A 16,338-nucleotide genomic window follows, 5' to 3' on the forward strand; every position below is an offset into this window, starting at 1 on the left:
GCTGTCAGAAAAACCCTTCTATCGGTGCAGGCTGATGGGGCTATGCCAACAGTGTCCAGATATGCCCGCAGGTGTTAGATGCCGCTCCCGCGCTCAAATGCCCTATTACCCAAGTGTTCTGTACTCTCTGCAAGGCACAGGGCTAGGATACGTGTTGGCCATCATGCAGAGGACAGAGTTACGGTTGCGTGGTGCAGTTGGCATCTCCCTTAATTCTAGTTCCTACTTTTCAGAAATTTGAGTTGAGCTGAACTTGATGTCTTGGAAAGGCACAAGGTGCCACCAGGCACCTTTAACTCTGCAGGACCGACACTTCTCAGCAGGGAATTCTTTTTCTGAACCAGAAAGTGCTGTTCTGTGCAGGAGACGGGGTTAGTGGAGGAAGCGTGATTATCAGGTGGTTTGAAGGTAAGGTGCTGCCATGCTAGGCAAAGGATACTGTGTGATTCTCAAAGGGTCCTTCCCCCTCTTGTGCATTTTGTTGTAGTGCAGTGGTGAGCATGGTCCTGCAGGGAAATGTCTGGAGGGTGCGGTTGCTGACAGGGCAGGGAGAGAAAGCACAGGCCTGGGTTATTTCACAAGGGGTTGAAAGTTTCATTCCATGTGGGTTACCGTAACTAAGCATTCACGAGGAGGCTGGTGTGCATCTCCCTGTCTTGGCCCCTCCCTCCCCAGAGTATATTTTCCCTCTCCCCTTTGCTCCTTTATCTACCCCTCCACCTTCAGCTCAAAGCAGATCTGGTCGTAGGCTGTGCCCTAGCTGGCTAAGGAACGTGACCATCCAATCTGTGACATGACCAGCGTCCACTCTCAGCAGCTCTAGAAGCCGGGGGCACACTCCATCCCTCCCATGGCTGCTAGCGGCACTCACCCTTTCACCCCTTCTCAGAGGCTTTCAAAGGGCACCTCAGTCCAACAGCCTGGAAGAGGAATCTGCTCGCCACAGCCCCGACAGACGCCCCAAGAATATGGCCCCACATCTTGGAAGACACTGACGACAAACTGTGGGGCACGTTCTGGCGGATTGTTTTTTGGGGGGAGGGGGAAGCGGCGATACCAGGTGGCCCGTGACAGGGGCTCTACAGAGGGCAGGGAAGGAGCGCCACCTCCACCCCAACTCAGCTCAGTGGGCTACACAACCCAGAGGCAGTGCTAGAATATTGGGGGTCCTAAGCAAGTACACTTCTCCTCCCACCCCCAACACTGACAGCCCAAGCCCCCCCACCAGCTGGGGCTGACAGCTTGAGCTCCCCACCAGCCCAGGCTGGTTGGAGGTGCAGAGATCACATAAAATCATGGAATCAGTGACCAACTGGAGCCATAACAACAACCACAAAAAGCGACTAGGGGGTCCCCTTGGGCTTCTCAGACCCTACACAATTGCTTACTCTGCTTATGCCTAGCACCAGCACTGCCTTGGTTGTGCGTAACAGAGGGTGGGGGCACAGACAGATACCGTTAATAGTAGAGGGGGGGGAAGTTTGCACACCACTACTCTAGCTGACTTTATCCTTGAAAAGACCTTGCTCCCTCCTGGGGCAGACGGACACCAAGTCCCTGCGCGACAAGCCCCTCCCGCTGCTATTTAACGTTAGCTTAAATCACAGCTCGACCAAAGCTGGCAATTCCACCTCCAGTTGCATTCTCCACACCCTCCAAGAGCCACCACCTGTTCTCCAAAGGCGCCACATCCATGCTACTCCTTGCTAACACCCACTGTGCTCCAAGGAGCTTTCCAGACCCTTTGGGAATCTCTCCGTCAGCCTTTGTAACATAGCGAGGCCCCGAAAGCCCAGCCTTACTGATGTTCCGCATGCTATCCATAACTCCAGCTGTGCGAGCGCGCGCTGCATCAGCGCTTCAGGGCGGAACCTGTTCTCCAGGTAAGCAATCGCCTCCCCGCAGAACACTTTGCACGAGTCACATTGAAACACCCTGCTGGAAATCGTATCAGCTGAGAAAGCGGTGCCACCCAAGCCAAGCCTAGCACACTGGTGCCCAGCATTCATTCTCAAAGGCCTGCTGAGGGCAGGACTCGACCTTGCGGTCTTGGAGTACGACTGGAGTTGAAGCACCGGAGCACGTTGCCCGGCCCTACTCCATGACTGACGTCAGATACACTTTCACATGCCTCCCCAGCGCCCGTCCGGGTCCCTCCGGAGGCGAGTGCTTGTGGGCTGACCCTGGTTTGCAGGATTCCCTGCAGTACACTTTGCATGAGCTGGGCACAGGCATCATACACAGCATTGCAATATGCACAGCAGCAGTACGTTCAAGACACTAAGGGTTCAGCTTCCTACCCGCCGGATCAGTGGGTAGTGTTTGATGTATCGGGGATCGGTTTATCGTGTCTCATCTGGATGTGATAAATCGATCCCCAAATTGATGCCCATACTCCATCTTGGCAGGAGGAGTACGCAGAGTCGTCGGGGGAGCCGTGGCAGTCGACTCACTGCCATGAGGACGGCCAGATAAGTCGAACTAAGATACTAAGCGTAGCTGAAGTTGCGTATCTTAGTTCAAACCCCCCCTGCTAGTGTAGCCCAGGCCTAACTTCTAACTTCGCTGGGATATTAGAGGCTACTTTCCAAGCAGTGTAAAAGAATCCCACTTCTAACAGGCAGAAATAGCTCAAACCCCTGGTCGATGAGGATGGCTGGGGGGGTGACTGACTACAGCACACGTCCCTGACCTACTCTGGGACTCTGCCATCAGCTAATATGGAGATATACTTATCTCACAGAACTGGAAGGGACCTTGAAAGGCCATTGAGTCCAGTCCTCTGCCTTCACAGCAGAACCAAGTACCATCCCTCCCTTTTTTTTTTTGCCCCAGATCCCTAAATGGCCTCCTCAAGGATTGAACTCACAACCCTGCGTTTAGCAGGCCAATGCTCAAACCACAGAGCTATCCCTCCCCCCATGCTTATTCATACTCATGCACATTTCCACATCCTCCCCCTAATCCCCACATACACACACATCAATTTGGATCTGTTCTCTAAGTCCAAATTCTCAGGTCAATAACTTTCTCAATATTGTGTCCCAATAGGGTGATGGGTAAAGTAAATGCCGAGTGACAGACACACTAAGGGCTTGTCTACATCAGAAAGTTGCAGCGCTGGTGAGGGAGTTACAGCGCTGCAACTTTGAAGGTGTACACATCTGCAGGGCATCACCAGCGCTGCAACTCCCTGTTTGCAGCGCTGGCCGTACTCCCGTTTTGTCTCGGGTGTAGAGGATCCAGCGCTGGTGATCCAGCGCTGGTAATCAAGTGTAGCCACTTACCAGCGCTTTTCTTGACCTCCGTGGAAGAAGGAAGCCTCTGGTAATCAAGCTGGTCTCCTTCCCCGGCTTGCTCTCGCGTTCCCGGAACCCCGAGCAAGCAGGTCTCCTTCCCTGCGGTTTGCAGGGTGGTTCGGGGAACGCGAGAGCAAACCGCGGGGAAGCTGGTCTCCTTTCCCGGTTTGCTCTCTCGTTCCCCGAACCCCGAGCAAGCAGGTCTCCTTCCCTGCGGTTTGCTCTCTCGTTCCCCGAACCCTCGTGCAAGCAGGTCTCCTTCCCTGCGGTTTGCAGGGTGGTTCGGGGAACGCGAGAGCAAACCGCCGCGAAGCTGGTCTTCTTTCCCGGTTTGCTCTCTCGTTCCCCGAACCCCCGAGCAAGCAGGTCTCCTTCCCTGCGGTTTGCGGGGGGGTTCGGGGAACGTGAGAGCAAACCGCGGCGAAGCTGGTCTCCTTCCCCGGTTTGCTCTCGTGTTCCCCGAACCCCCCTTGAAGCCGCCCAACAGCGCTGCAGTATGGCCACATCTAACACCACTTGCAGCGCTGGTTGCTGTAAGTGTGGCCACTCTGCAGCGCTGGCCCTATACAGCTGTACTAATACAGCTGTAACAACCAGCACTGCAAAATTTTAGATGTAGACATGGCCTAAGATACCCAGACACGTGCAAACAAGTGTTACAAGAACCAGCTGTTTGTAAGAGGGCTGTAGCTCAGGAACCCCTTATTCAAATAGCCCCAAATTTGGACCACTATCCCCACTCTGCATCCTCATGAAACACGGTGAGTTCCAAGCCAATTTCAGTGAGCAGGAGGATTTTAGAGCCAACAGCCAACCTTTAAACAGAGAGCAATGCTCATCCTTAACTACAGCACGGTGATATGTGAATTTAAACAATCATTTGGCTGTAACAGCGCTCGGAAGTAAACAAACACTGAAGGAGGAACAGTAAATTCTTTTCACAGGAAAGAAGCCAATGAGCTTAATAATTTAAAAGGACAAAGTTACGGTGGACAGAATTTGTAGGTCCCCTCTGGGACTCTGGATACCAAGGTAGGAATAGATTGTATTCAGGCTCATTCCGCCTTTTGAAGATCAATCTATACTCCGCTTTAATGCTGAGAGACGGCTCGATGTCGTCATGCCGAGTGAACCAGGATGTGTTCACAGCAAACAGGAAGTAGACGGAATCTCAGGCCTAGCTCTCCAGCAGGGAGCTAATACATCCAGGCTTCTCCACCGACTTAACTTGATGATTAGCGCCAACAAACCAGGAAGCAGGATCCAGATCAAGACTCTAGCAAGAATCCTAATCTTTTATTAGCATCTTTAATTCTGCCCCACCCCACAGACTTAAATAATACACAGATGCCTATTACAAGGCCCTAGGTGCCTTAGCACATAATTAATGCTACAGGGGAAATGCCACAGAGCCATTCACAGGTCTAAGGCCAGAAGAGACCACTCTGATCATCTCATAGACTTTAAGGTCAGAAGGGACTATTATGATCATCTAGTCTGACCTGCTGCACAACGCAGGCCACAGAACTTCAGCCCTCCCGTATAATGCAGGCTACAGAACTTCCCTGAATTAAATCCTCTTTGAACTAGAGATCTTTTTGATTAATCATCCAACCACGATTTAAAAATTGCCAGTGACGGAGAATCCACCCCACTTGGAACACCACAGAATCAAACCTTAGATCTGGTGCTTCCAAGAAATTCCCCACTTTCCAAGTGATAATACAAAGAAATGTGTTTTTTAAAACTGCAACAGAGGATTAATTATTTGCTAATTGCTAACATTCCATGAAAGTGACAGACGCGGGGGAAATTGTCCCTTATCTCTGAAATATACACTTGGATTGAAAGGGACCAGGTGTAAGTGGGTTACATAGAACTGAATGTGCAATTTTACATTCTTCTCTAACAAGACGGATACTGGGAGCGCTGACTCTTCTGGAAACTGCCTATGTACAGAGTCAGCAGACCCTGAACTGTAGTGACAGGGCTGAGAGACTCCCAGTCAATTTAAATTTAAGATCATTCCCTTTCAAGGTTTCTCCAGTTCAGTTGTAGGCTTCCCTGCTTTCCTTGGAGACTCTCCCCCAGGCTAACAGATCCGGTTGTCGATTACCTTTCCTGCACCGCTCTCAGCAACCTTCCTGACCCTCTGCTCCTTGCAGTCTTCAAGCTTTGCACATGCTTACATCCCATATTTCACTAAGTGCAGCACATTTAGTCTCCCAGGTCAATTCCTTCTCCTTTACCATAAGGTTATTCAACCCAAAATTGGGCTATCAGAATGTGTCAACGAGTCATGCGGGAGTCGGCACCCTTGGCTCTAGTCCCATGCAGCTGGCCAGCCTCGGCTCCATGACAACAGGGGCAACAGGAGCACTGTGACTCCATGTACCAGATTGTGACACCACTGTCACAAATTTGGCCTGGTTGACCTGCCAGGGGAGCTAGGCCAAACCAGAGTGGTGATGCGACATCAGAGGTCGCAGGAAGCCGAGCCCAGCCAGACGCGCCGTACCGGAGCTGCAGGAGCTGCCGCTATGGTATGCACAGTGTACTTACTACATTGACGTGTTTGTTCAATATCGTGGGTAAGATATTTCATAAACTAGATTTTTTTGCACTGAAGCTATTTACTAGGTCGCAACAGGCCACCAAGGTTTACAAACAGGTCCTGAGTCCCAAAAGGTTGAGAGCCGCTGCTCTACAACGGGCTGGTTTCCTGCAACAGAAGCTGCCTCTGTGAATAGATATTTTGCAAATAGCAGCCGCATGATACAGGAAATAATCAGGTACAAGGCAGTATAGAGAGCTGCTAACGTAACACAATGCATATACCCAACGCCTTTCATCTCAGGCTCTCGATAGCCTCATTCTGCAGAGGGAGAATCTGAAAAAGAGGGGAAAGGACTTGCCTGAGGTCACACAGGGAACCCACAGCAAAGCTGGGAGTAAAAGCCAGGTCTCCTGCCTGCTATGCTCCCTGTCTTGCCATTAGACGTGCTGCCTCTCTCAGGAAAGCGCTAGGACACCCGGGAGCTCTGCAATAAGAGGGGGCCTCTGGGACGGGGTCGAAGCTGTTCTACCTACCGTGCTGGTGATTGTTCCGGCAGTCACAGCCTGCTGGAAGTGCGCAGCGAGCCCGGCTTTGTCCTTGCATTGCTCCTTGCACTCCAGACACCGGAAGCAGTTATAGCTAGTTTGCTCCGAGCTGCCGCTCAGGGGCAGGATGGGTTGGTCCTGAGCCCCATTAGCTGTCGCCATGGCATCCTGAGGCACCCCAGCCACTTTGCCAGCAGTGAGGGAGGTCACTGACACGATGGGGGTGATGTCCGGCTGGCCAATCATTTGATCCAGAGCAATAGGTCTCATGACCAAGTGGGAGCACTGCATCACCAGGCCTTTGTCCTTGTGCTCCCGGGCATGCAGAAGCAAGCTGCACTTGTTGAAGAAGACCAGGCGCTTGGTGCAGTGGTTGCAGGTCACTTCGATGCGCATGCTACGCCGGTCGTAGTGCCGAGCCAGGCTCTTCTCCAGGGCGAAGGAGTCCCCACACTCCAAGCAGCGATACCCGAAGGGCGGGAGAGTCAGGCTGGAGTCCGCCGGAGGATTCAGGTTGGGTTTGTAGGTTGGCAAGAGGTTTTTACTGTTCAGGATCTTGTTGAAAGCCTCCACCAGGCTGGACTGGCTCCTGGAAATGACCGTGCCGGCAATGGTGGGTGAAGGCTTCTGCGGCTGCACCATCACCACCGTAGTGCCGTTGACCTTCTGGTTGGCCGTGGTGGTGACGGTGGTGGTCTGGGTCACCGTGCTGACGTTGGTCCTGGTGTCGGCTTTGGGGAGAGTCTGCGGCACCAGGTTGATAATGTTCTTCGTCACGGCCTTGCCCGGCAGCACCACAGATTTCTGCTGGGCTACGCTGGCGGCGATCAGCATGGCGCTGCTGGCGTTCTGGATGGTGGTGACCGGCAGAACAGTCCCTTTGATTTTGGTGCCATTGCCTAGCTGGACACTGACAATTTTGGGTCCTTCTATGACTTTCAGGGGACTGGAGAGCTCCGTTTTCTTTTTGGGCACCTCCAGCACGCTCTCCTCTTTCACCACTGCAGCCGAGAGCATGGAGTCCTCTGTGGAGGCCTCCTGAGAACTTGGCTCCAAAGGCAGCTTGGCAGCTCCCGGCTCCGAATCAGAGGAGACTCTGGTCACTGTCCGGGTGATGCTGCCGGAAGACGTCTTGATGGTTTTAATCCGCACTTTGAGAGGCCGCGAGGAACTGGAAGAGGGGGAATCATTGCTGCCATCTTCTTCCTCCTCTTCTTCCTCCTCGCCGCTTGACATGCTCCGTGGGAGTTTCTCTAGAGCCTCCTGCTCTTCCTTGAGGGGGATGCTCCCCAGCGGCTTGGGGGAGCCAAGGGGCTCGGGGCTTCCCTCCGCCAGTGGGGAAGGTTTGAAGAACGGCTCCTGAGGGCTGGTGGGAGACTGTTTCACTTCAGGGAGGTTGCTGGTGCTACTGTCAAGGTTTGGATCTGAACTGGGCCAGGACGTGACGGGGGAATCATCCGTGGAGTAGCGGACAGTGACCGATTTCAGGTGCCCCAAGGGGCTGTCATGCAGGGCTGCAGCCAAACCCTTGGGGCTGGCCCCATGGTCCAGCTCCTCTGAGTCGGACTCCTCTTTCTTGATCATGGGAATGATGGCAGGGGAGCCGTTCATGCCCCCTGCTTGGCTGGTTTCAAAGGGCTGCGGGAAAGCCGGCGGGAGGCTGTCAGTGCTCTCTCCGGCTGGGTCTTTGCAGTTTGGCGATGAAGCAGGAGACGGGGTGGGGGATGGGGAGAGAGAGGGCACAGAGAGGGCTCTCTCTTTCTGTTTGCCCTCCCGGGGCCTGTCAATCAGATCCGCAGAGTTCTCCTCGTGGGGATCGGGGCTGAAGTGGGAAAAGATGTCCATGGGTTTTGCCCCTTTCTCCTTGGAAGCCCAGCACTCTCCGTTGGACGACGCCACCACTTCCCCTGGCCTGGAGGTGGGGGACCTGGGCATCTCTGGGGCACCAAAGCCATTCTGCAGTAGGCGGGGCCCAAGGCCGTGCCCATCTTTGCCGCGGCCGTCCAAGGGGTCGAGCTGCTCGGGGCAGACAGTGTTCTTCACTATCACACTGACGGCAGTGATGTCTGCGTGGGGGAGGACGTGGTCAGGGGCCACGGGCTCCCCAGGGACCTGTTTGATGTGAGCCTCAGCCTCCTCATGGCCAGAATGGATGGCCTCGTTGGTGTCGATGTCCGGAATATCAAAAGCTGCCAAGAGGTCATCGAAATCCGGGGTCTTCATGTCACCCATGGTGAAGAATCCAGCAGAGTCTAAGAAAAGGAAGACAGAGGATTTAATATTACAGGGCAGGGAAACTTCCTGGACCGACACAGACCATGCTGGCATCACAGAGCAGCACGCCATGCACAGGACCAGAAGCTAGGACATTGTAACCCCAGCTGTGTATCTCTCAGGTTCTGGCCCATCACCATATGCGCCTTAGCGTATTTATCCTCATAACCCCTGGGCAGCAGGGCTGTTACATTGTAGAGAGGGGCAAACTGTGGCACAGAGACACTTAGGGCATGTCTCCCCTGCAGCTCACAGACACACACACACGCTAGCCTTAACCTAGCTAGGTTGGGTCATGCAGCAGTGAAGCTGTGTAATTGAGAGTAATTACCCAGGGTTCCAGGTGGGTACACAGCTCGCCAAAGCCCACACCGACAGGGCTTCGCTACTCCAGGACCCGAGCTAGTTTCAATCTAACCAGCTTGGGTAAGTCTACACGAGCTGCAGTCACACCCTAGGACTGCCATAGAGATGTAACCTTTTTGACTCACCCAAGGTTGTACAGGAGGCCTTTGTCAGGGTGGGGAATTGAACCAGGTTCTCCCCAGTCCCAGGCCAGTGCTCTAACCCCTAGGCCATCCTTGCTGTCTAGTCCCAGCTCTGGCCCCCTTGGGCATACATCACTTTGCCCCTCCCTGCTGCTGTTCACTGCATCTTTTTCTGTAAAATGGGAATAAGCACCTCACACGGGAGTCACAAGGGTTTGTTCGCTGTGAGAACAGGATTCATAGAGCTCAAAATGCACACGGTGGCACCGAGGATACCTCTCCAAAAACCCCGTTATCCCACTCTTCACCAATCTAGTGTCACGTAGGGCACTTGGATCCTACTAAGACGTGCCTGTCGGAATGCCCAAGGGAACTGAAAAATTCTTCACTGCCTCTTGGAACACAGCCAAAGTTCTCTGTGGCCAGCCGGGGGGGGGGGGGAAATCTTTGTTTAATCAAAACCCCATTTTTTCTATCGAAAAAACAGTTTTGATGTAAAATTTTCAACCTGCCCAAAAGATCAGAACAAAACAAATCTGCCCATCTCTCTCCACCATAAAGGGGCCATCCCGCCTCTGTGGGTGGAGTTCCACAGACGTGAATGGCATTGCACTGCTTACACCAGATCTGAATGAGACTTAGGATTCTGAAACCTGCAGAAAGACTGACAGTAGGAAAGGATCCAATTTACGCCCCAAACAGTGGATTATCCGAAACACATACATAGGCCAACTTCTAGCAGTAACTTTCAGATAACCCACTGGAATATTGCGCTATAAACCACATCTAATCCCTTCGCTCCATCAGGAGCTTCAGCAGGGTGACCAGATGTCCCAATTTTATAAGGACAGTCCTGATTTTTGGGTCTTTTTCTTATATAGGCTCCTGTTACCCCCCATCCCCTGCCCTGATTTTTCAGACTTGCTGTCTGGTCACCCTAAGCTTCAGAAATATACATGATTAAGTTTACTAGAAGAATTGCCCCTTTGATGTCATCGACTTGTATGAATAAGTGGCAAAATATCTGGCAAACACCAAGACACTTAAAAAACCCAATTCTAAGATGACGTATGAAAGATTTTCCATGATTTGGCCAATATTTCAGCAGCTGTATTTCCCCTACCTCATTAATGCTTGTTCACAACCTTGTAAGAGTTTGACGAGTAGCTGGGCTTTTCACCCCTCATCTTAACTGTGATGCTTCCAGGAGTTGGTACTTTAACTCACAGGCTTCTTTAGCTACATGGAAGTGTCAGGTCAGTGCAGCTACCTCACTCAGAGGCGTGATAAATCCACACCCCGAGGGGTGTTAAGCCGACCTAAATCCCCCTGTAGCAGCACTAGGTCAATGGAAGACTACTGGCCTCTCAGAGAGGTGGACTGCCTATACTGATGGGAGCATCCCATCAACATAGATAATGTCTACACTGCAGTGCTACAACTGTGCCGCTACAGAGTTTTCAAGCGCAGACGAGCCCTCTGACTATCTGTAAGCAGCACGTTGTTCTGAGTCCCCACAAACACATATGTGAGCAAAACCCTTCTGTCTCGCTAGGTTTATTTGGGGAAGGACAGGACAAGTTTCTCAGAAGAGCCCTTGTTGGGCTGAATACTGATGCTCTGTTTTAAAAACTGGCGCACACGTGCATGTGGTCTACGACCAGTGGGAAGCAACAGCTCCTCTGTGGCAGAGGGGATCAGCGAGGGAGAGGGCTCTCAAAGCACACCAAGGAGAGGAGCATCCAAAATAAGAAATGACAGTGTGCTTTCACAGATAGCGAAGTCAAATCATGCAAAGAATGCAACTACAGCGCACACACCCCCTAGCCTGGTCTGGTTCTGTTATTGTGGCTCTGCACAAAACAGATTGTGGAATGATACTAGGTTGCATCTGTTCCAAACTTTTGTAGAACAGTGGTTCTCAACCAGGGGTATGCATACTTCGGGGTTACTTTGAGGTCTTCCAGGGGGTACATTAACTCATCTCAATATTTGCCTAGTTTTTCATCAGGCTACCTAAAAAGCATCAGCGAAGTCACTACAATTTCATACAGACAATGACTTGTTTATACTGCTCAATATACCATACGCTGACCTGTAAGTACAATATTTATGTTCCGATCGATTTTATAATTCGATGGTAACAATGAGAAAGTCAGTGACTGTTCAGTAACAGTGCGGCTGTGACACTTATATTTTTAGGTCTGATTTTGTAAGCAAGTCGTTTTTAAGTGAGGTGAAACTTGGGGCTACATGAGACAAATCAGACTCTTCAAAGGGGTACAGTCATCTGGGAAGGTTGAGAGCCACTGACGTAGAAAGGCACCGCAAACGGTCCTGTGTGATGGCACCAAACCAAAGACATGGTCTTTATGGTGAAGGCACGTGGCTAACTGTAGCAGGACACTGTATCGGCACTAGCATAAGGCATTTCCACGGGCCATTCCATAGCTGCAGCTACATAGACCTGCAGTGCTCTAAGACCATGATTAAGAACAACGTAGATGCCGTGGAAGTAAATGTTTTAACATGGTTCAGGTGGCCAGCACATATGGGGACAAACCGGGCTAAGAAACCTAGTTCTGAGTCTCGGCTAAACCTGTTTTTATACATGGTTTGGTCTCATTTGTGTCCTCGAGACCTCATTAGAAACCTGTTTCACTATGACTGAGCTAAGCAGGGTTTTAAAGACCACTAGGAAAGCCACTGTAGACAGCTTAGTAGGTAGGTTTAGTCTAGTTATATTTTTAACCCTCACCATAGGTCATTCCAAGAGGGATCTCTGTTCAGTCAACTGACCCCCAGAGACATCCCCACGCTGCATCAGTGTCATCTCTTGTACCATGCGGGTGAGCTTCTCAGGGAGACTCTTCCAATGCCCAGACAAATAGCTCTGCCCTGCAAAACAGACACCAAGTGTGTCTACACTGCAATCAGATGCCCCTGGAGGATCTGTGCCAGTCCACACGGGCTCGCGGGGATCAGGCTACGGCAGAGGTGGGCAAACTACGGCCCACGGGACCGTCCTGCCTGGCCCTTGAGCTCCTGGCCAGGGAGGCTAGCCCCTGGCCCCTCCCCCGCTATCCCCCCTCCCCTGAAGCCACACTGCCGGGTGGGCAGCACTCTGGGCAGCGGGGTTGCGTGCTTCTGCCAAGCAGCACAGCAGTCAGGGGACAAGGAGCAGGGGGGGGTTGGATGGGTCGAGAGTTCTGAGGGGGGACAGTCAGGGGCCAGGCTGTTTGGGGAGGCACAGACTTCCCTACCTGGCCCTCCATACAGTTTTGCAACCCCAATGTGGCCCTTGGGCTGAAAAAGTTTGTCCACCCCAGACTAAGGGGTGGTAATGTAGGTGTAGACGTGAGCTCTGGGACCCTCCCACCTCACACAGTCCCAGAGCCCAAGCCCAAATGGCTACAATTAAGCATTTAAACAGTTCTTTAGCCCAAGCCAGCTGGCATGGGTCAACCATGTTGCAGTGCAGACATATGCTAGAAAGGAGGCTAGTGCGGCAAACAGAATTTGTTCAGAGTTCTCATTACATTTGAAAGGGGAGAGTGCGCAAAGCATTGTCTACCAGATTGAGAAGGGTTTCCACAGGAGGAAAGGAAACGGCTGGGAGGCACAAGGGGATAAGTGATACCGAGAATGGGCTGAAATTACAAAAGGGAAAATTTAAGCCACACTGAGACCTATTAAGGCTCTGGCGTCATCTCCCAGGGGAAGAGGAACCCTGCCTGCTGATACATTTAAAGGCAGATTTGATAGAAGAGCCACTAGAAGATACTGGAGGGATTGATCCTGTGCTGGACACCTGAGTAGGAACAGAGGGGATTTTATTAGCAATAGAAGAGACCTCCTCTATGATTAAACCCTGTCCTACGCAAACAAGTTTCAAAGAGATCACATGATGTTCCTCCAGCCACGACTAGGGACAATGCAGAGATGTCTTAAGTGATGTGGGAGGAGAGGCTCCATTAGCTCTCAGCAGAAGGGATATGTTGAAAAGAAGTGGGATTTCAAAGAGCCGGGACAGAGGACCTCTGTATGTTACGCTCAGCTCCATCATTTGCCATCTGTTTTCCCAGCACACTGGCCCGCTTAGCCTCACACACGATTCTGCAGGAAAGTTGGTTTTTCAAATAATGATTTTTCTCATCCAGCTTTGGCAAAGTACGACTATTTACAGACAAGAGAGGAGACAAGCAGGTTGCTGCACACAAAGACGCCCCGGAAGAAGCCAACAGTTGGCCTACGCAAACAAAGCAAGGATTTGTTTAGGGAAATTCTCCCCCTTGGAACAGATTCAACATGATCCCTGGATTTCTAGTTCACCTGTGCACATCCCCTCCAATACTATCCTGGAGGTTACAGCCAGTGCAAAGGTTCTCCCCTTTACACACAGCTTCCCTCTTACTAGGAACAGGTTCATCCGCACGTGGGCATGGAGAAGAGACAACCAAGAGGGATTTTCTGAACGCCGACTTGGACATCGGGGAAGGATAAAGACGTCCCTTAAGCAGCTCAACCTCAATTTTGAGAAGCAGCATTGGACACGGCTTCAGAAACCAAAATTACCTCACTTTTGAGCAGTAAAACTCAGCTTTGTCCAGATCTTCAAAGTGTTCAATGGCCCAGGCCCAGGCCTAGGCCCAGCAGACTGAAGAAGACGCCTACACTGCAGCTGGGACATGCTTCCCAGCCCAGGCAGACAGACAGGAGGCAGCTCTGCTTGAGCTAGTGTCGCCAGGATCACATGGGCGGTAGTTTGGACTAGCTGTCCGAGTGCAAATACACCAAGGATACGTACTCGGGCAGCTAACCTGAGCCACCATCTGTGTTACACCAGCTACGCCGCTACTGTCAGGGTGCTGTTAGCTCAAGCAGAGCTAGCCTGTCACTGCCGACAGTGGGAAGCACGTTCCCAGCTACATAACCTAAGAGCCTCAAGTTCAGTTGGCAGCTCTGTTCCTCAGGCCCAGGGGAACTTTCCACCCCTCGGCTGGCATCAGACAGAGCTTATTTCAGCTATGGAACAATCTCCCATGGGAACTACGGCCCATCCCAGACCTCCCCACCTCCTGCTACAAGTGCCAGGTGCACTTCTTCAACCTGCCTTCCCTCACATAAACACAATGCAGCATGTAACATTTGAAAACAAAACCCTACCAAAACAAAAACACTCCACTGCACATAACACTCTCCCCTGGGAGGAGAGAGGGAACGAGCCACCCGTGACAGCTGATGGGCACATCACAATCCACAACTGGAAGGCGCTTCGGTACTCCGGTGACGACGGCAGGATAAGAGCCCCGAGAGAACAGAATCTTTCAGCGGCAACCTCCGAAGAAAGGCCCAAGACCTGGCGGAACCAGAGACTGAAACTAGCTTGGGAAGGAGCACTGCCCATGAAACACCGGTTCTGGTACACTCGACACACCAGTCTCCAGGGCTGTCACTTCTCACCCGCAGTGAATTCTCAATCCAAAAGGCATATTTTAAAGACTGCTTATGAAACATTGAACGTAGGCTTTTACGCTGTTGAGACAAGCACCGTCATTATGCGGCCTGGTGTCACATGCAACCTGCATGCTGCTTTTTATTTATGCATCAGACTAATTATTCAACATCTGCCCTAACATCCCGCGTTGCAGTTTACTCCCACTTATTCTACTATAAACAATTTGCATGTATGTCTTTGTACAAGCAGACACACATGATCTCCACTAGGGAAAAAAAAACCCAGACATTTCATTTCTCAAATACAGGGGGAAGTCAAGTTCTGCCTCTTGTCATCCTGGCGTTTCCATAGATTAGTTAAGTTTCTCCTGCACCCCTTTTGATTAAGTCCCCCCCCTTTTTTTTTTAAATACACCCAAGCCCACCATGGTAGGAGACCAGACCCCATTTTAACCTCCTTCCATTGTCTTCGAAAACCTCACCAGTTTAAAAACAGAAAGAAAGAGGCATTTACAAACCGTTCGTAGCTTCCATGCTCCCAGAGACGTTCTTCAACCGATTGCTCCCTGAAGAAATTGCTCTTGAGGGAGGATCGTTGACTCTGCACAGGGCTGATTACATGAGCGTTTCCTCGTGGGTTAGTGTCAATGGCAAATTCCCCTCCGCCCTCACAGGGGGGTTGTGTGTGTTCTTTGAAGTCACTATTCCACCGAGATCCCATCTGCACCACAACAACTGTGCCTGTGTCTTCACTGTGTTCTTAACTCGAGCTCACACACGCATGGTAAAATCCCGGTGAAGACAAGGCAGTCTGCCGTTTCCACATGAGTTAGCAGGTCACAGCAAGCTGTAGGCTCTCCCCCTCTTTATCTCAAACTGCCATGGGACAGCCTACAGCTCACTGTGACCTGCTAACTCACGGGAACACTACAAACTGCCTTGTCTTCACCAGGACTCTAGCAGAGTTAGCTAAACATGAGACTAAAAAAAAACACTTTACAAGGCTGATGGTTTGGGGGACACTGCACTGCCACACAGTTTGGTTACTGATGGTCCTGAAAGACATTCTACCCAGGCTATAACGTGACTCAGGAACCATTCCTTACTGTACTATTTAATCGAGTGCTTAGATATCTGCAGGGGGGGGTGGGGATCAATTATTTTTTGTCAAGATCCACGTTTCTTGGTCAAGGTATAGTCAAGGTCCAGGCTGCAGAGAAAATCATACAAACATTATAACAACGAGGATGATAAATTTAGAATGACAATGGCAAAAAGATTTTGCGGTCTGTTCAAAAGTGTCTGGCGGTCCGGATTTGGCTGGCAGTCTACCTATTGACTACCCCTGGTATAGAGTCATTCTCATTTGACAGACTGGAAAACAGACACAGTAGGGAAGTTGTGGAGAGGCTGAACCAGGATTAGAACCCAGATCTAGGCCACCCCAAGCCTGTCCAGGGTTTCAAGCACTATAATCCCCATTTTCAAATTAACGAGAGATCAATGTAAGATTTCAAATCTAAAAGCTCACAGTTCTGTTATCAAACTACCACCCGTCCACCAAAGAGCACAGGATACAGAACCACCAGAGACCAGTTCGTTCTGGCTACGTCTGGGACAAGATGATGTGGTTTTAAATGGAGATGAGCTCAGTGTAAAGATGCACCTCTTTTTCCAGTGAATACGGAGCCTCTGTCTCCAGTGCCTATTCTTGGTTT

At 51.2% G+C, this 16,338-nt stretch overlaps 1 protein-coding gene across 1 annotated transcript in view; it reads right to left on the bottom strand.

The window, feature by feature from the left end:
• ZNF687 (zinc finger protein 687) overlaps positions 1-16,338 on the bottom strand; it is a 52,684-nt gene that overhangs the window by 14,646 nt on the left and 21,700 nt on the right. The window contains exon 2 of the mRNA XM_030541779.1: positions 6,390-8,653. Within this exon, the coding sequence (XP_030397639.1) occupies positions 6,390-8,633 (2,244 nt within the window). The 5' untranslated portion in view covers positions 8,634-8,653. The remainder of the gene's footprint in view (positions 1-6,389; positions 8,654-16,338) is intronic.

The sequence above is a fragment of the Gopherus evgoodei genome, chromosome 24 (genome assembly GCF_007399415.2).
Source record: "Gopherus evgoodei ecotype Sinaloan lineage chromosome 24, rGopEvg1_v1.p, whole genome shotgun sequence".
NCBI lineage: Eukaryota > Metazoa > Chordata > Testudines > Testudinidae > Gopherus > Gopherus evgoodei.